This window comes from Tachypleus tridentatus, chromosome 6, assembly GCF_004210375.1.
Source record: "Tachypleus tridentatus isolate NWPU-2018 chromosome 6, ASM421037v1, whole genome shotgun sequence".
Lineage (NCBI taxonomy): Eukaryota > Metazoa > Arthropoda > Merostomata > Xiphosura > Limulidae > Tachypleus > Tachypleus tridentatus.
Genome location: NC_134830.1, coordinates 55,275,787 through 55,291,365, shown reverse-complemented (window position 1 = coordinate 55,291,365; position 15,579 = coordinate 55,275,787). Strand labels below are relative to the sequence as shown.

At 37.9% G+C, this 15,579-nt stretch overlaps 1 protein-coding gene across 1 annotated transcript in view; it reads left to right on the top strand.

Moving 5' to 3' along the window:
• Window positions 1-952: 952 nt before the first annotated feature.
• LOC143252558 (solute carrier family 23 member 1-like) overlaps window positions 953-15,579 on the top strand; it is a 35,073-nt gene continuing 20,446 nt past the window's right edge. Inside the window, exons 1-4 of the mRNA XM_076504892.1 lie at window positions 953-1,100; window positions 10,805-10,885; window positions 11,616-11,723; window positions 15,260-15,417. Of these exons, the coding sequence (XP_076361007.1) occupies window positions 1,068-1,100; window positions 10,805-10,885; window positions 11,616-11,723; window positions 15,260-15,417 (380 nt within the window). The 5' untranslated portion in view covers window positions 953-1,067. The remainder of the gene's footprint in view (window positions 1,101-10,804; window positions 10,886-11,615; window positions 11,724-15,259; window positions 15,418-15,579) is intronic.

Genomic DNA, 15,579 nt, shown 5'->3' with positions numbered 1-15,579 from the left:
AAATATTGTTGGTAATTATTTATAAGTGTCTTCGTTACCCCACATTTTTATTTATGCTTAATTTCAAGCATTGAGTAGTTAATAAACCGCTCTTGCTCCTTGTTTGGGTGTTAACGCTGATGTTAATTTCCTTGTGTTTGAACGCGAAACTGCATAACGGGCTATATGTGATGTACTCGTCGCAGGAACTAATCCTGAGATTTAGCATTATGAACCCTCAAGTTTATACGTGAGCCACTGAGAAGTTTAACAAATGTATTATTTATTTTCCTTTGAAAATTTAAATACGATGAAGAAAAGAGTTTCTAAAACATAACTCCTGGACTGGGCGTGGCCCAGTTGTCAATGAGCTAGACTGTGAATCGAAGGATCCATGGTTAACGTGTTAATGGAACAAAAACGACAGACTAGCGCTACCTACCATCTACTCGGGTCCCCCGCTGAGAAAACGGTTAGTTTTTAGATTTACAACGCAAAAATTAAGAGTTCGATTCCCCACGGTGGACACAGCAGATCGCCCGAAGTGGCTTTGCAATAAGAAAAGAAACACACACACAGACACTCTACTTGGGTAAGGTTAGTGCAGACAGCCCTTTGTTTAGCTGATCCCTTCTCCACAAATGGCACAACGATATGTCTGTGGACTTACAATGTTAGAATTCAGATTTCGATACCCGAGGTGAGAGGAGCACAGACAGCCCATTGTCGCTTTAAAAAATATCTAATTAAACGAACATGGATTTCCGAAACTTATGAAAATTTTTGTTTTTTTAAGATAGGAACACCACCCTTCAATGTTTCCCACCACATTTTTTTTGTGTTTCTTAAAATTTTTAAAAAGACCTTACACAGTTTTTCTAATCATATGGTAGAGGTATTGTGGGACTGGCAATTTATTTTTACATGTAGCGTAACCAAAAGATTTATTTCGAAGAAAAACCGGTTCGTGATTTAGTAACAGAGTTGAGAGAACGTAAAGGCTCACACAGCCCGAAAGTTTGGTTGTTTACCACTGTATAAAGCAGACTGCGTAGTAAGCGTTGGAATAGTATTTCGTTTTATTTGTCATGGCGGAGGATAACCGGGCTTTTCAGCTCAGTGTGAGTAAACTTTTGTTTTATCGATGTTATTTGAAACTTTAACTGGACCTCGATCGTTGCGAGTTGTCTTCGTAACTGTCGTGGAACATGCGTTTTGTGTGTTTTTTTTTCTTATAGCAAAGCCACATCAGGCTATCTGCTCAGCCCACCGAGGGGAATCGAACCCGTGATTTTAGCGTTGTAAATCCGGAGACATACCGCTGTATTAACGGGGGGCATGCGTTTTGTAGCACCACAGACTTGTACGTTAAATATGTCGTACACATTTGAGACAAATGTAGAGCTACAGATTTACAAACTTTCTGATGTTAAAATGTTAAAGTTAAAATGTATTATACGTTGTAGTTCACTCGCGCACACATTCTCTCAGAATTATTAATCACTTACCGAGAAATAGAAGGGTGGCACGGATGTTAATATTTGACCTAATTCAGTTTGTTGAGCTTTTCTTTGCCCTACTTCCTTACTCAGAGTAGCATGAAGAATGTATATCTAAATATCTATTAAGTATTTTCAACTTATCTGTAAACTGTTGTAATCGAAATTTATACACAGTAGGACAAGAATATATACCCAAAAAATCTGTCAAGCATTTTCAACTTATCTGTAAACCGTTGCAATCGAAACTCAACAATCCAAGTCGAGTTACTTGATGTACATTTTTAGACAACTTCTTGAATATAATGTAAGCACATGCGACAACTGCTTCAGTTATATAATAACGTGTTTTTCTTGAGTAATCTGGTATGGCAGTATTTATTTTTGTGCTTTGCTGTCTAAAAGCGACTTCACTGTTTAAAATATCAAAATATACTGAAATGGTGCCCCCGCTAGTACAGCGGCATGCCTCCGGATTTACAACGTTAAAATCAGGGGGTTCGATTCCCCTCGGTGGGCTGAGCAGATAGCTCTTTGTGGCTTTGCTATACGAAAAACACACACACTAAAATGGTAAAATAGTGTTTGTTTATTTTAGTGCAAGTGAAATGAATGGGCTACCTATACTTTTTCCATCACAGGGAATCACACCCTGGACTCAAGCCTTTTAGAAAATAATTAACAAATAGTTGTTTGCTTGTTTTAGTGTGAATACATATTGTTCTATGTGCTGGGTCAACAACGGGGAATCAAACATCAGAATTTAGCGTTGTAATTCCATAAACTTACCGAAATCCCTATCGGAGGACTAAACAAATCTAATTAAAGTATGCTGGGGGCACACAAAACTTTATTGTTCGGTTTAGGTGTAAAGTATTTTATTTAGGTCCTTAGTGAAAAGTAAAGAACTATACATCAAACCAAACAAATTTACTACAATCCACTCCTGTTCACTTCACTTCTTCAAGTTAGCAGTGATGAGACGTGAAGTCAGCGAAACTAGCCTGTTGCAGCATAAAAATCAAAGAACTGTGCATTTTCTTCAACGAAATTCACGTTTTGGGTGAAAGAAAGAGTACAAGAAATACGCAAGACATCAATTTTATTATCAGCATAGTTCTTGTTGTTTAAAGGGCAGAATTAGCAGTAAAGTTGAAGTGGGCAACCAATTTGGTTAGCTAATGAATAGACAACATTTAGATACAATGATGACACGTGGAAGTCCCATCATTGTTATTCCGATTTTAACAATAATTCTCTATATGCGCACTCTCGGAACATATTTCAGTCCCTAATCCAATAAGGTTTAAGACTAACTGAGATACATGTTTTGTTTTTATTTTCTATCTTAAAACTTTGCTATCGCATGGAGAAAATACCAAAGCTTTTCTGAATTTCTTTTACCGCCTATTCCACTGTACATGCAGATATAAGTTTATCTCGTTCAATTATAATCGCTACTACATTTTTATAGCGGGAAATATGGAATTAAATAAGAGTAATAAGAAATTAAGCAATATTAGTAATATAAGTTATCACATCATGATGTGACTGAAAGTAAAAGTAGGATAAAATATTTTTAAAAATGAAACAAAATCTTCTACATATGTATTCATACGCACACCTGCATACAAAAAACAGCAACAGCGAAAACATGTACATATACAGGGTGTTCGGAAAGTCACTGTGCAGTTTTGTAATCATATTTTATTCAGTCTATTTCTTTTATTCAGTCTATTTCAAGCCAGCAACTGATAGTGGTGTTTAGAAACAAAATAAGAAGGATCCAGGCCTGTATTGATGTCAACGGGTGTCACTTTCAACACAGTTTATAATTGTCATTCATATTTACCTCCTGTGTTCTATACTGAAACATGTCTGTTAATAAATATATAAGTGCACAGTGACTTTCCGAACACCCTGTATAAATATGTGGTAGTTTAGAATAGTCGTGATTAGAAATGCAATCTCACGAATCATGTTTAAAACACTAGAGAAATCAGGGTCAAGAATTAGAGGAAAAAGTCGCCAAAACTGGGAAATTGGGACCAAAAAAGCCCAACTCTTTCGAATTTGATTTGATAGGCGAGGTTTGGAACTGAAGTTCCCCACTTTCACCGGGTTGGCCCGGCATGGCCAAGCGCGTAAGGCGTGCGACTCGTAATCCGAGGGTCGCGGGTTCGCGCCCGCGTCGCGCTAAACATGCTCGCCCTCCCAGCCGTGGGGGCGTATAATGTTACGGTCAATCCCACTATTCGTTGGTAAAAGAGTAGCCCAAGAGTTGGCGGTGGGTGGTGATGACTAGCTGCCTTCCCTCTAGTCTTACACTGCAAAATTAGGGACGGCTAGCACAGATAGCCCTCGAGTAGCTTTGTGCGAAATTCAAAACAAACAAACAAACAAACAATTCACCGGGTTGGCGCTAAAAGTAAAAAATTTACGATATACGTTGTACGATTGTCATTTTATTTCAAGCTCATTCCCATGTACCTGTATATACATGTTTTCCACAAACAGTCAGAGAAAATATTATGCGCTTTCGTGTTTGTCCATACATACGTGTTTGTAATTTAAGTCTTTAGGGCTAGAAGAACCACGTAGGATTATAATAATGCATAAGAGAGTGGTCGGACTGTATAAGAGTACTAAATCACAAGATAGGATAAACAAAATTAATCCGCTCGGAAACTACTAATCAAAGCAAATAGTTCTTATGATGCTGGGGAGGCCTGGCATAGCCGAGCGCGTAAGGCGTGCGACTCGTAATCCGAGGGTCGCGGATTCGCGCCCGCGTCGCGCTAAACATGCTCGCCCTCCCAGCCGTGGGGGTGTAAAATGTGACGGTCAATCTCACTATTCGTTGGTAAAAGAGTAGCCCAAGAGTTGGTGGTGGGTGGTGATGACTAGCTGCCTTCCCTCTAGTCTTACACTGCTAAATTAGGGACGGCTAGCACAGATAGCCCTCGAGTAGCTTTATGCGAAATTCCAAAAAACAAACAAACAAACAAACAATGATGCTGGGGAGTTTGAAAAACTACGTTCCTTCGAAAATAGTGTACATAGTGCGTCTAACAATGTTCATAATTATATGCCGTTAAAGACACCATTGTTAAACGTTGCTTAGTCACACTATTGGAGCTGATGAAGTCACATGACATTACGAATCTCGAATATACATCGTGTAGCAAACACCGGGTAATTTCAAACTTACTTTGTTAACTCAGTTTGAAATTAAAAAAAAAAAGAGCTTTCTTTTAGTTTTAAGGGGTGATAATGGATCAGAGAAGCACGAATTACAAAACGTTATCTATGATGTTTTACGACACAGGTTTTCATAATGAAAAGTGTTTCATTCAATACTTTATATCCCTGATCGAAAAAATCCAGGAAGGGATATAATGATGGCACTGCCCTACGTTAGTCTGTAGACTTCTACTTTCACTTTCTGTAGAATAGCTAGAAATCTTAACGATATGTTTTAACCAAGTAATACTAGTCGCTTTCTTTGGTATTGGGAAATAACACCAGTGATTTAAAAGCTAAAAGACGAAAGTTCAAGGTCACCAAAGCCTAATAAAAAGCTAATGATCAGCCAATCAATTGACGTCTACTTTCAGTGAAACAGATGAGTAACGAGAAAAGATATTGAGCTACGTAGATTCTATCTTTCAAATACAGATAATCTTGTGATACGTTTGGTTTTAGGGAACTTTCATTAAGACAAAATTAGTAAGGAGATGAACACAGACAAAAGTTGAAAAAAAAAACAACTAACAGACACATGCTGTATAACTGTTATTAAAATGCAAATAGTGTTAAACTTAGGAATGGACAAAATAAATACAAGATAGAAGGTGGTTTGTTTTTTTTTAATTTCGCAAAAAGCTACTCGATGGCTATCTGTGCTAGCTGCCCCTAATTTAGCAGTGTAAGACTAGAGGGAAAGCAGTTAGTCATCACCACCCACCGCCAACTCTTGGGCTACTCTTTTAGCAACGAATAGTGGGATTGACCGTAACATTATAACGCCACCACGGCTGAAAGGGCGAGCATGTTTGGTGCGACCGGGATTCGAACCCGCGACCCTCAAATTACGAATCGAACGCCTTAATTCACCTGGCCATGCCGGGCCTCAAGATAGGAGAATGTAAGAAAACATTTAAATTAGAATTTCCTAGACATTCAGAAAAACTGTTATTTTTCGAAAGGCGGGGGATTATGGGAAATTATTGCAACGTAATATCAACAAAGAGTTTGAAAAGCGTTTTTTCTAACATCCCGAGACGAAATATGTTTGTTGGATTACGCGTAAGTCTATTTAACGTCTATCCGGAACAGGCCAGTGGATACAGCAATGTTATCCAAAGACAGACCCAATTCATCCAACTGTGCATGGATAAGAAGGCCAAAAGGAGCAATGACAGATCGTCTGTTCTGAAAAAGCATGGCCCACCGATGAAGGAAAACACAACCCCAGGTGGGAAGCTTTGGTAAGGAATGAAGTTTCGAAGCATACAGTAAAGACACTTGTAAACGGCGGAGGTGCAAAGAAGGTTCATTGGGCTTTCCACACTTCCCCAGTTCAGAGCCGAAGTCCTTGATGATGAACGGGGTCCAGCATCTCTAAGACCGAGGTCCTGGCACAGCCATAGACCAGTGATCCATAGCCGAGTTTCGATCGAATAAGAGCACGATATATCTTTAGCACAGAATATCGATCAGTGGTGGAAGAGAGGACACGGATAATGTTCAGTGCTCTTGTACATTTGACTCGTAGCTGCTTGATGTGTGGTATAAAGGTCAGCTTACGGTCAAGTATAAGCCCCAAGAACTTTGTCTCAGAGACCATAGACAGCACAACTTCACCAAAACAGAGTTCAGGATCTGGGTGAATACTTAATATACCTCATGTTCGACAACTGACATGAGATGTGAAAGTCGTTGACATAGATCCCGTTTGCAACAGTGAAAGGGAGTTGTTCAGTGATGGCATTAATATTTATACTGAAAAATGTGACACTCAAAACACAGCCCTGAGAGACTCCAAATTCCTGTAGAAAAGAACGGGAAAGTGTCGAACCCACTCAAACTTGGAATTGCCTGCCCATTAAAAAATTAATAAAAATGGGCAAATGGCCAAGTAACCATGTTGTATCATAAGCCTTCTCAATGTCAAAGAATATTGATACAAGATGATGATGTTTGAGAAAGGCTTCTCTGATTGGCGTTTCAAGTCGCATCAGATGGTCTATGGTGAAGCGCTGTCGTCGGTACCCACACTGGGTGGGCCAGAGGAGGATTTTTGATTCGCGTAACCAAACGAGACGAGCATTAACCATCCTCTCTAAGGTTTTACAGAGACAGCTCGTCAGAGCAATTTGACAGTAGTTTCAAGGAATCTTGGAATCCTTCCCAGGCTTAGAGAAAGGTGGGACAATAGCCTAGCACCAGGCATCAGGAAAAACATTATCCTGCTAGATCCGATTAAAAACAATCAGAATAATAGCAAGAGAAGCAGAGGGTAGATGGCACAGCATTTCATAGTGTACATCATCAGGTTCGACCGATGTACTGACAGACCTATGAAGGACCAGTTTAAGTTCCACCAGTCTTAAGGGACGACTATAATCATACAGATAATCAGCTCGAAAGAAAATAGGTGATCGCTCTACCCGAGTTTTGATGGCTAAGAAGGTGGAGGAAGTGCTAGATACCCAGCAAAAGCTTTCACCTAGAGTATCGGCGATGCTACAGGTATCAGCTACTTCCTGGCTATTAGAGAGCAAGATCGAGAGGGGGACAGAATTATATTGCCCATCAACCTTTCGAATCTTATCCCATGTGACTTTGGAACTGGTGGTAGAAGATATACTGGTTGTGAACTTAATCCAAGAGTCCTTCTGGCTTTGACCTCTTCCCAACCGAGCAAGTGCACGGGCCTGCTGGAAAGCGATGCTGTGCGAGATGGGATACCTACAAAAAGTATCCCAGGCTCGTTTTTCAGTTTTCCGTGTCATGTGGCAGGCAGGACTCCACCACGGACGAGGATATCGTGGAAAACGTGTCGAGGTTTTAGGAATACATTGAGCAGCTGCCTGTATAATACAGTCAGTTACTGCTGCCACACAGTCGTCTGTTGATGACATTTTCCTCTAATTTTGAGAGAGAGTGGCCGTGGTCGATGCCACCCGCTTGCTTTGGTGGAAGCTGGTTCAAGCAAACTGATCATTGCCTAGTGGATTATTGTCAATCCTCCATGAAAAGTGGGAGAATAGTGAAGGGGAGCAAACAGAGAGATCAATAGCAGTAAGGGACTGACTAGGTGCATGAAAATAAGTAGAACTGCTTTTGAAAAAAGAAAGGTTATGATCAGAGAGCATACGCTCTACAGAACGACCCCTCCTATCAATATCACCACTTCCTTAAAGGGGATGATTATCCATTAAAGTCCCCCAGGATTAAAAAGGGAGATAACAACTGTTCAATAAGAGCATTAAGGTCTCATTAATCTCTCCAGGCGACAGGTAGAGAAAACAAACAGTGATTGTACAACCCAAGGAAATACTGATGGCTACGGCCTCCAAGGGTGTGTCGAGTGGCAGACAGGATGGCCACAGGCTGATCAACCAACAGTGCCACCTCTCCATGCATTCGTCCATCACACAAACTGTCATTTTTGTACAAAGAAAACCGTCGAAAGGTGACTGTATTAGCAAATTTCATAAATGTTTCCTGTAAGGAAAAACATACAGGATGGTATGAAACAATCAGTATTTTGATGTCATCCAAATTATAACATAAACCTCGACAGTTCCATTGTATCAAGGTGACCATTTTTATTTTTGTGTAGGCGAATTAGGTGGAGAACCCTTCTGTTTACCACCACGTCTTTTTCTTTACTGTCTTCATTCGAGGGATGTCTATCGACCTCCATGGATCCTGCCCTGGATCGATTGGGCAGATCTTTGCTCTTGGAAGAAGATTCCAGCGACTGAGGACGTGAACGAATGATCGTTTTGCGTCTTGGGGTGGGAGAAGAAGATGTACCCGAGAAAATGCCAGAACCTGCAACCAAAGGAAGTGGGTCTTAGGATTTGCTGGAATGTATGTTAGGGACAGAGATGGATGCTGAAGTTGATTCATCAACTCTTTTAACCATGGAGGTCAAAAGACTTTTCATTTGGTTTGAGAAAGATTCTTTTGGAGGCACAGAGAGATCCGTATGCACTCCCACTGTAGTAGTGGAACGAAGTACAGTCACATACGTCCGAGATGAAGTGGTGGACAGCAACTTTCGAGCCTCAGGGTGAGTAATGTTTCGAATAGTTTTCAAACGCTGCAACTCTTTTTCTTCCAACCATTTAGGGCAAGAACGAAAGTAGGACGGGTGAGATCCATTGCAATTGACGCAATGTGTGTTCATTTTATACTCATAGGCATCGTGGTCCTTGACACCACAACGAGCACACGTCAAGGAACCACGACATGACGTCTTCGAATAGCCGAACCTCTGACACTGGTCATGCCGTGCAATTAAGATAACCTGCCTTGATGGTTGCAGGTGCAGGTGGTGATGTAAATGTCAGAAGGAGGACACTGGTCGGCATCGTAATTCCATCTTTGTGAATGGAGATACGCCTCACTGCAGAAACTCCTTGGGTGGAGAAACCAGCAAGAATCTCTTACTCTGGGATGTTCTTAAATTCCTCTCAAGAATAACTCCTGATGATGAATTGAAAGTAGCATGAGGTGTAACCTCAGTAGATATATCCCCAGTCGCCTTTGAATGCAAAAAGAGTTTACTGTGTTGAGATGTGGATGTTTCTACTAATATGCCACCAGAACAAAGCTTCTTTACTGACTTTGGAGAGCCAGCAAGTCCCTCTAGTCCATTCTGAATTAAAAGGGCAGACATTTGCTCTAAAGGTTTGTCTCAAAGTGAATGTAGTATACGAAAATGAGGTACAGGTGTTACAGATGTTGAAGATTGCTGCTCAGAATCTTCAAGATGTGGTCGTTTACTTATGGACTGTTTTTCACTATTGTATTTAAGCTTTTATTTGGAGAATCCATAGTAAAAAAAGAATATTTCAGTGCCTACTGACTCCATCCACTATGGAGCCGTAAGAGGGTACGCACTACAATGCCAAACAAGGACACTACAGCAATGCCAGGGTTTCGTGAGCGCTATACCAAAACACCAGCATCAGATATAATGTCCGCAACATCTGTTGAGAACATCCAACACTGGAACTTGGTTGACCCTAGCCCAAGTGGACCAGCCAACTGATTCAAGGGGAGCAATCCCAAAGCCGCCCGTCTACCGGAATTTAAGGCCAAAGTAGTGTATTAGGGTTGGACCCCTCAACCACCAAAATTCTCTCCTCCCTTCACGGATCACCACGCACGGCAAACACGTGGGTGGATGTTTAGATCCTAGAGGAAGTAAACTCAAAAAACAGAACCTTCCCTGGGAGGTCCCCTTACCACGTACAGGAATCCATACCGACGAGGTTTACAAAGGTCAGAAGTATTAGTCATCAGCTGAAGACACTAGTTACAAAGTTGAGAGGTATTGGTCAACAACTGGAAACTAGTTACGAAAGTAAAAGGTATTGGTCATTGTTAGTCTTACAAAATGTTATGATAGAATGAGATAAGTGGCTTTGCTAGTTGTTTTATTATGTTCGTTTTCACATTTTGTTGGTAACATTAGTCGCGAAAATCTGTTATGTTTAAGCTGTTAAATGAGGCTTAGGAGTAAGAAAAAAAATGCATTAATGTGCTTTAGTGCACTTCTAGATCACGTACAAGATAAATTAGCCAAGACAGGTGCAACTGTAAACATCCGTTAAGATATTATTGGAAAACTGAGAGGTATTAACAAGATGCGTTAGACTGAGATTAATATTTATTAAACTCCGGAAAGCTGTTTATAGTGGGTAAGGAATAATTATTAAGAATATACAAATTTAAGGTAAACCATCCTCCATCATAACATATCTTACATATAACGTTATTTTATCTTGCATTCTTGTGTTGGGATATGTACAATGAATTTGATAAATAGGTCGCTAGAGAACTAAATCAGTCTGGTTGTGGTTAGGCACAAAGCTAGGTAATGAGCTATGTGTGGTATGCCTACCATGGGTATCGAAACCTGGTTTTCAGCGTCGTAAGTCTGAACCACTGAGGACTCATAATATTGTGTATCAACATTTTCTTATCGTATCTGGTTAATGTATTGATCACCAAAGTGTAAACTGTCACCCAAAACCCACCACTATACTCTCTCATACGACATCATATTATTTTTATGTTTTCAGGAGGAGCCCTATTTACAGGAGAAAAAAACAAACGAAGAGGAGATAAAGGAGACGTATTGTTCAGGAGAAAGATCAAGAAAGGTCACTGTGTATTTAAACATTTTTATTGTGTGTGTGTGCATATTTTAGAATACATGTATTGTTCAAATATCTGAGTTATTAATTATTTGGATATAACAAAGTGTCTTAGAACACGTAATACTCGACTTCGTTTATGAGCAATGATGAGAAACGTTATTACTCAGAGACAAGAAGCTTACAATTTCTACCTAGACGACCTGTCAAACGAGACAAATTTTGGTCTTCTAGAGGTGTATAAGCTGAATAAACGTCACACATGTATTAGAAATTCTTTACCATAATCAAATCATCCCTTAACTTCTGAATTCTTAAGTAAAGTAAGATCATAAATTCCAGATAAAGTACATCAGTCTAAACTATTGTCTTTAGTCGCTAAAACTTTTCAAATTTTAACGGTCTTGTATAGACTTCTGTTGATAAATGCATTCAAGAATTACAAAATATACACTCTACAAAACTTTACGGCTATCTTCGTAGAATTAATAGCTTCCACACAGAATCATATTCATAAGTCTATACCGCTATAGGTTTTTGGTACCGAAAGTATAAGATGTATGGAATACCAACAAAACTGATTTAAACTGAACTCAAATTACCTGATCTTCTGAGGCCAAAACTAACCAAGCACTATTCTACACGCTCTTCGGATAATATTTTACACAGATATTTGAAGAGTGTTTTCTTTCCTTCTTTTTGATGTCAAATAATTGTAAATTTCATAAATTAATAGGTTTCTGTTGTGGAGTTACCTCCTCCGACAAGTGGCATCACTACAGATGTTGTCTACAGAGTCGACGAAACACCTCGTTGGTATCTTTGTATTCTTCTGGGAATCCAGGTGAGAGAGAACGACCAATCATTCCTCTCAACTCTTTCGGATACACGAAATTTTGCCTGTAGAAGGGATCCACTGTTTTTAATGCATTTAGTAATTGAGGCTAATGATTTAGAAATAAAATGTGAATACTTTATGCGCAATGTAGAGAACTGCATTTGAAGATTTAATCTTTGGTTTGGTTTGTTTTGAATTTCGCGCAAAGCTACACGAGGGTTATCCGCGCTAGCCTTCCCTAATTTAGCAGTGTAAGACTAGAGGAAAGACACCTAGTCATCACCACCAACCTACAACTTTTGAGCTACTCTTGATTGACTGTCACATTAAATGTCTCCAGGATAGAAAGGGCGAGAATGTTTGGTGTTACGGGGATTCAAACCCGTGACCTTCATATTACGAGTCGAGTGCCTTAACGACCTGGCCATGCCGAGCCAAGATTTAATCTAAATACATTTTGCGTTGCATAAATAATCACACAAATATTTAATTAATACGATGCTTTCCTACTTTTCATGTGAAATAAAAGTGCTAAATTCCACTTCCATACACTTGCTTATTGAACTACAAATTTCATATGTAGTTATTTGCCCGACTTTGCGTTTCTTACATGGAACTATATTTGTTACACTTCTTGTAGCTGGCCTTAAAATATCAGTTATGAGCTCTGTATTCATAGTTTCTGATTAATTTAGAATACCAAATAACACTGAATTGTTGAAAGCATGTCAAGTCATAATTAATCCACATGTCGAATAATGTTTATATGTAGTCGAAGTAGTTATATAAACATCAATAATATTAATTAATATAATTAAAATAATTTTATATCAATATTTCGAAAGCTTGGATTGATATTTTTGTACAGTATAGAGAGATAGGCCTAATCTACGTATTGCAAGCAAACCTAATTTCATGAGATTTTGCTTGGTTTAGGCCTATCTATAAAAACATAGAAGCGAATGTATTCTACTGATAGTTTAATAAAATGTAACCACTCTAAATGTCATACTTACCTTTACCGCATTATCTTTTGAAGACATTAGTTGTGTTATATTAAAATTATTTTTATGGTTACTTTAAATAATACAACTTACACTATAATTTGATCTATCCTAACTATAAACTGAAATTAAGTCTAACTTAATGTAAGACGTATTGTTTTTTATCTACTATTAAGTTCACTAGGGCAGTGTGAATCAGTGGTTGTAAGTTCGGGACTTCATCGTGACCTTTAGCCCGCTTGTTCCACCCCGCTGTATGATGGGAAACTAGCTATTAGATAGGGTTAACCTGAGATGGACTAACATCCCGTTATCTTTCCCACACATTTGTGTCATTGAAGCCAGTGTTTTAAAGCACTGACCTTGTTTGACTCATTTAACTAACTTTCTCCTTAAACTTTAGTTATAAATTATAATTATTTGACTGACTGTTAATAACTATACTCAGTTTTATATTATTTTCCAGGCACTGCATATTATTTAAATGTAATAACATGCATATAATTTATATTTATGTAAGAATGTTCATGCTTGTGTGTGTATATTTTAGTAATTATGTATACTAACATTAGCTATTTATATTTAGTTGTCGTGAATAAATAACAAATCAACTAAGCATTCTTAAAATTGTTTAAGCTCAAAGACTAGGCCTAGCATGGCCAGCTGGTTAAGACACTCGACTCGTAATCTGAGGGTCGCAGATTCGAATCCCCGTCACACCAAACATGCTCACCCTTTCATCTGTGGGGGCGTTATAATGTGACAGTCAACCCCACTATTCGTTGGTAAAAGAGTAGCCCAAGAGTTGGCGATGGATGTGATGACTAGCTGCCTTCACTTTAGACTTACATTGCAAAATTATGGACGCAGGGGAGTGCGGTGATTGATCCTGATGGGGAAGCAAAAGCATAAATTGTACAAGACGGCTAATAAAGTTATAATTTATTACTTGAAGTCATTAATCATATTTAATATTAAGTACTTCCAATTAAAGATAAAAACATTAAATATTCGGTTATTTACTTTACTTATATGTTAATTCCATCCTCTTTTCCTTTTGCCTGAATTAATTTATTACAACTTCTTATAGTTGTATCACTAGAGTCTGTTAATTGGGGCAATCATGTGGAATTGATAAATTTGTGCAAGATCCATTATTGAAATTACATTTAGAGGAATTGAGTGCTCCATCATGACCTATAAATGCTAATTGTTGCTCACCCAAATACCATACTACGCCGATTTTCATTGTGCATTTCCACATTTGTTTTATGCTGACAATTTAGTTGGAATTATATCCGTGATTTTCCAAATTTAGCTAGGCCTAAAGTTAAAAATATATGACTGGAGGAATTTTCATGCCTTTTAATTGCCTAATGCACGTTATCTAAATCATCAAATCTGATTGAGTTTCCTGTCCCAAATTAATTGTTAAATAATAAACACTGCTAGCAGAGAAGTTTTTACAAATTAGGACAAGCAATTAACCAAGATGTCCTCTCATATTGGTTTACCTTGAATTTTCGAACGCACTGCTTTGTTCTTCCAGTCAGGCGTAGAGCTGGCATCGGTCCACCATTTCTATTAATGCTTTCTTTATTAGTAAAATTCTTTGTACCAAACTTGTTCACTAATAACCTTTCTATAATACAGTTACAAGTTTTCCTATTATCTTTTGAATCCATATTTAAATCTAAATGGTGAGACTTCACGAAAAAAGTAACAGAATCATTTAATACATTGCCCAAAGTACTTGCAAGTCACGTAACATTAGATAACAAACAACCACGAGATAGATGTGCATATCATGAAAAAACAAAAGTTTCCAAATGTTATAAATTAAAATAGTAATTACGAAACGCTAACTTATTTATAAATTATTTATTTCGCTTAAACGTTTTTAGTGATTTAAATAATTTAATATATAGACTATAAATTGTCAGTAAGTTCCAATTTTGCGTGTATGTTGAAATAAGATGGACTAGTAATTGTTTCCTTTATGCCACAATGTCAATACAACATTCAAGTTATGTTGTTTTTTTTAAATACAAGTATAAATTTGAAATTTTATTAAGAAAATAATTTAAGTAAGAAGCATTTTATAGTTTAAAGAATATATTATGTAACAAAAATGTTTTAGTTATAAATAAACCCTTTTCTTATAGGTTAAAACTCAAATCAACTAAAAAAAAAGCATTTTATGAATTGTAGTTCAGATTCTTCCCATCAGAGCTTTCGCCCTACAAGATGATCACTGATTGTGTACGTTATAGTAAAGTGCTTCTGCATGAATCAGTTGCAAGCTCATAACGTCATATTTGGCTGATACTTAAAAATTAATTCTACTTAACAAGCCTTTGGAGCCATATTGGGCTATTTGCGGAGAATCGAACCCCAAATTTAGCTTTATGAGTCCATAAACTTACGCCGTGAAATAAACGTTTCATTTGTTTCGAATGACAGGTTTTAAGTAATATTTCTTAAGATAAAAAGACGAGTCGTTGTTTATCTTATATATTTGTTTTACTGATTAATTAGCAATATCTGACGATGTTTGGAGCGACTGTAGCATATCCTTACCTGATATCTCCCAAATTTTGTATTGGTGAGAATGACCCTGCTCGTGGCTATATCACATCTACAACGTTCTTTGTTTCAGGTCTTGGTACATTGATTCAATCAATTTTTGGTACGAGGTAAGTGTACTATATTTCTTACAATTCACAGAATAATAAATTTTTAGCTATTACTTTAAGTCTTAAGATAATTTAATGTAAAACAGTTTCGTAAGCACTGGATGTAACGAGGAACATTTCCTGGCTAAGCAAATATGTTTTTGGTTTTAGTCGTTATTAAGC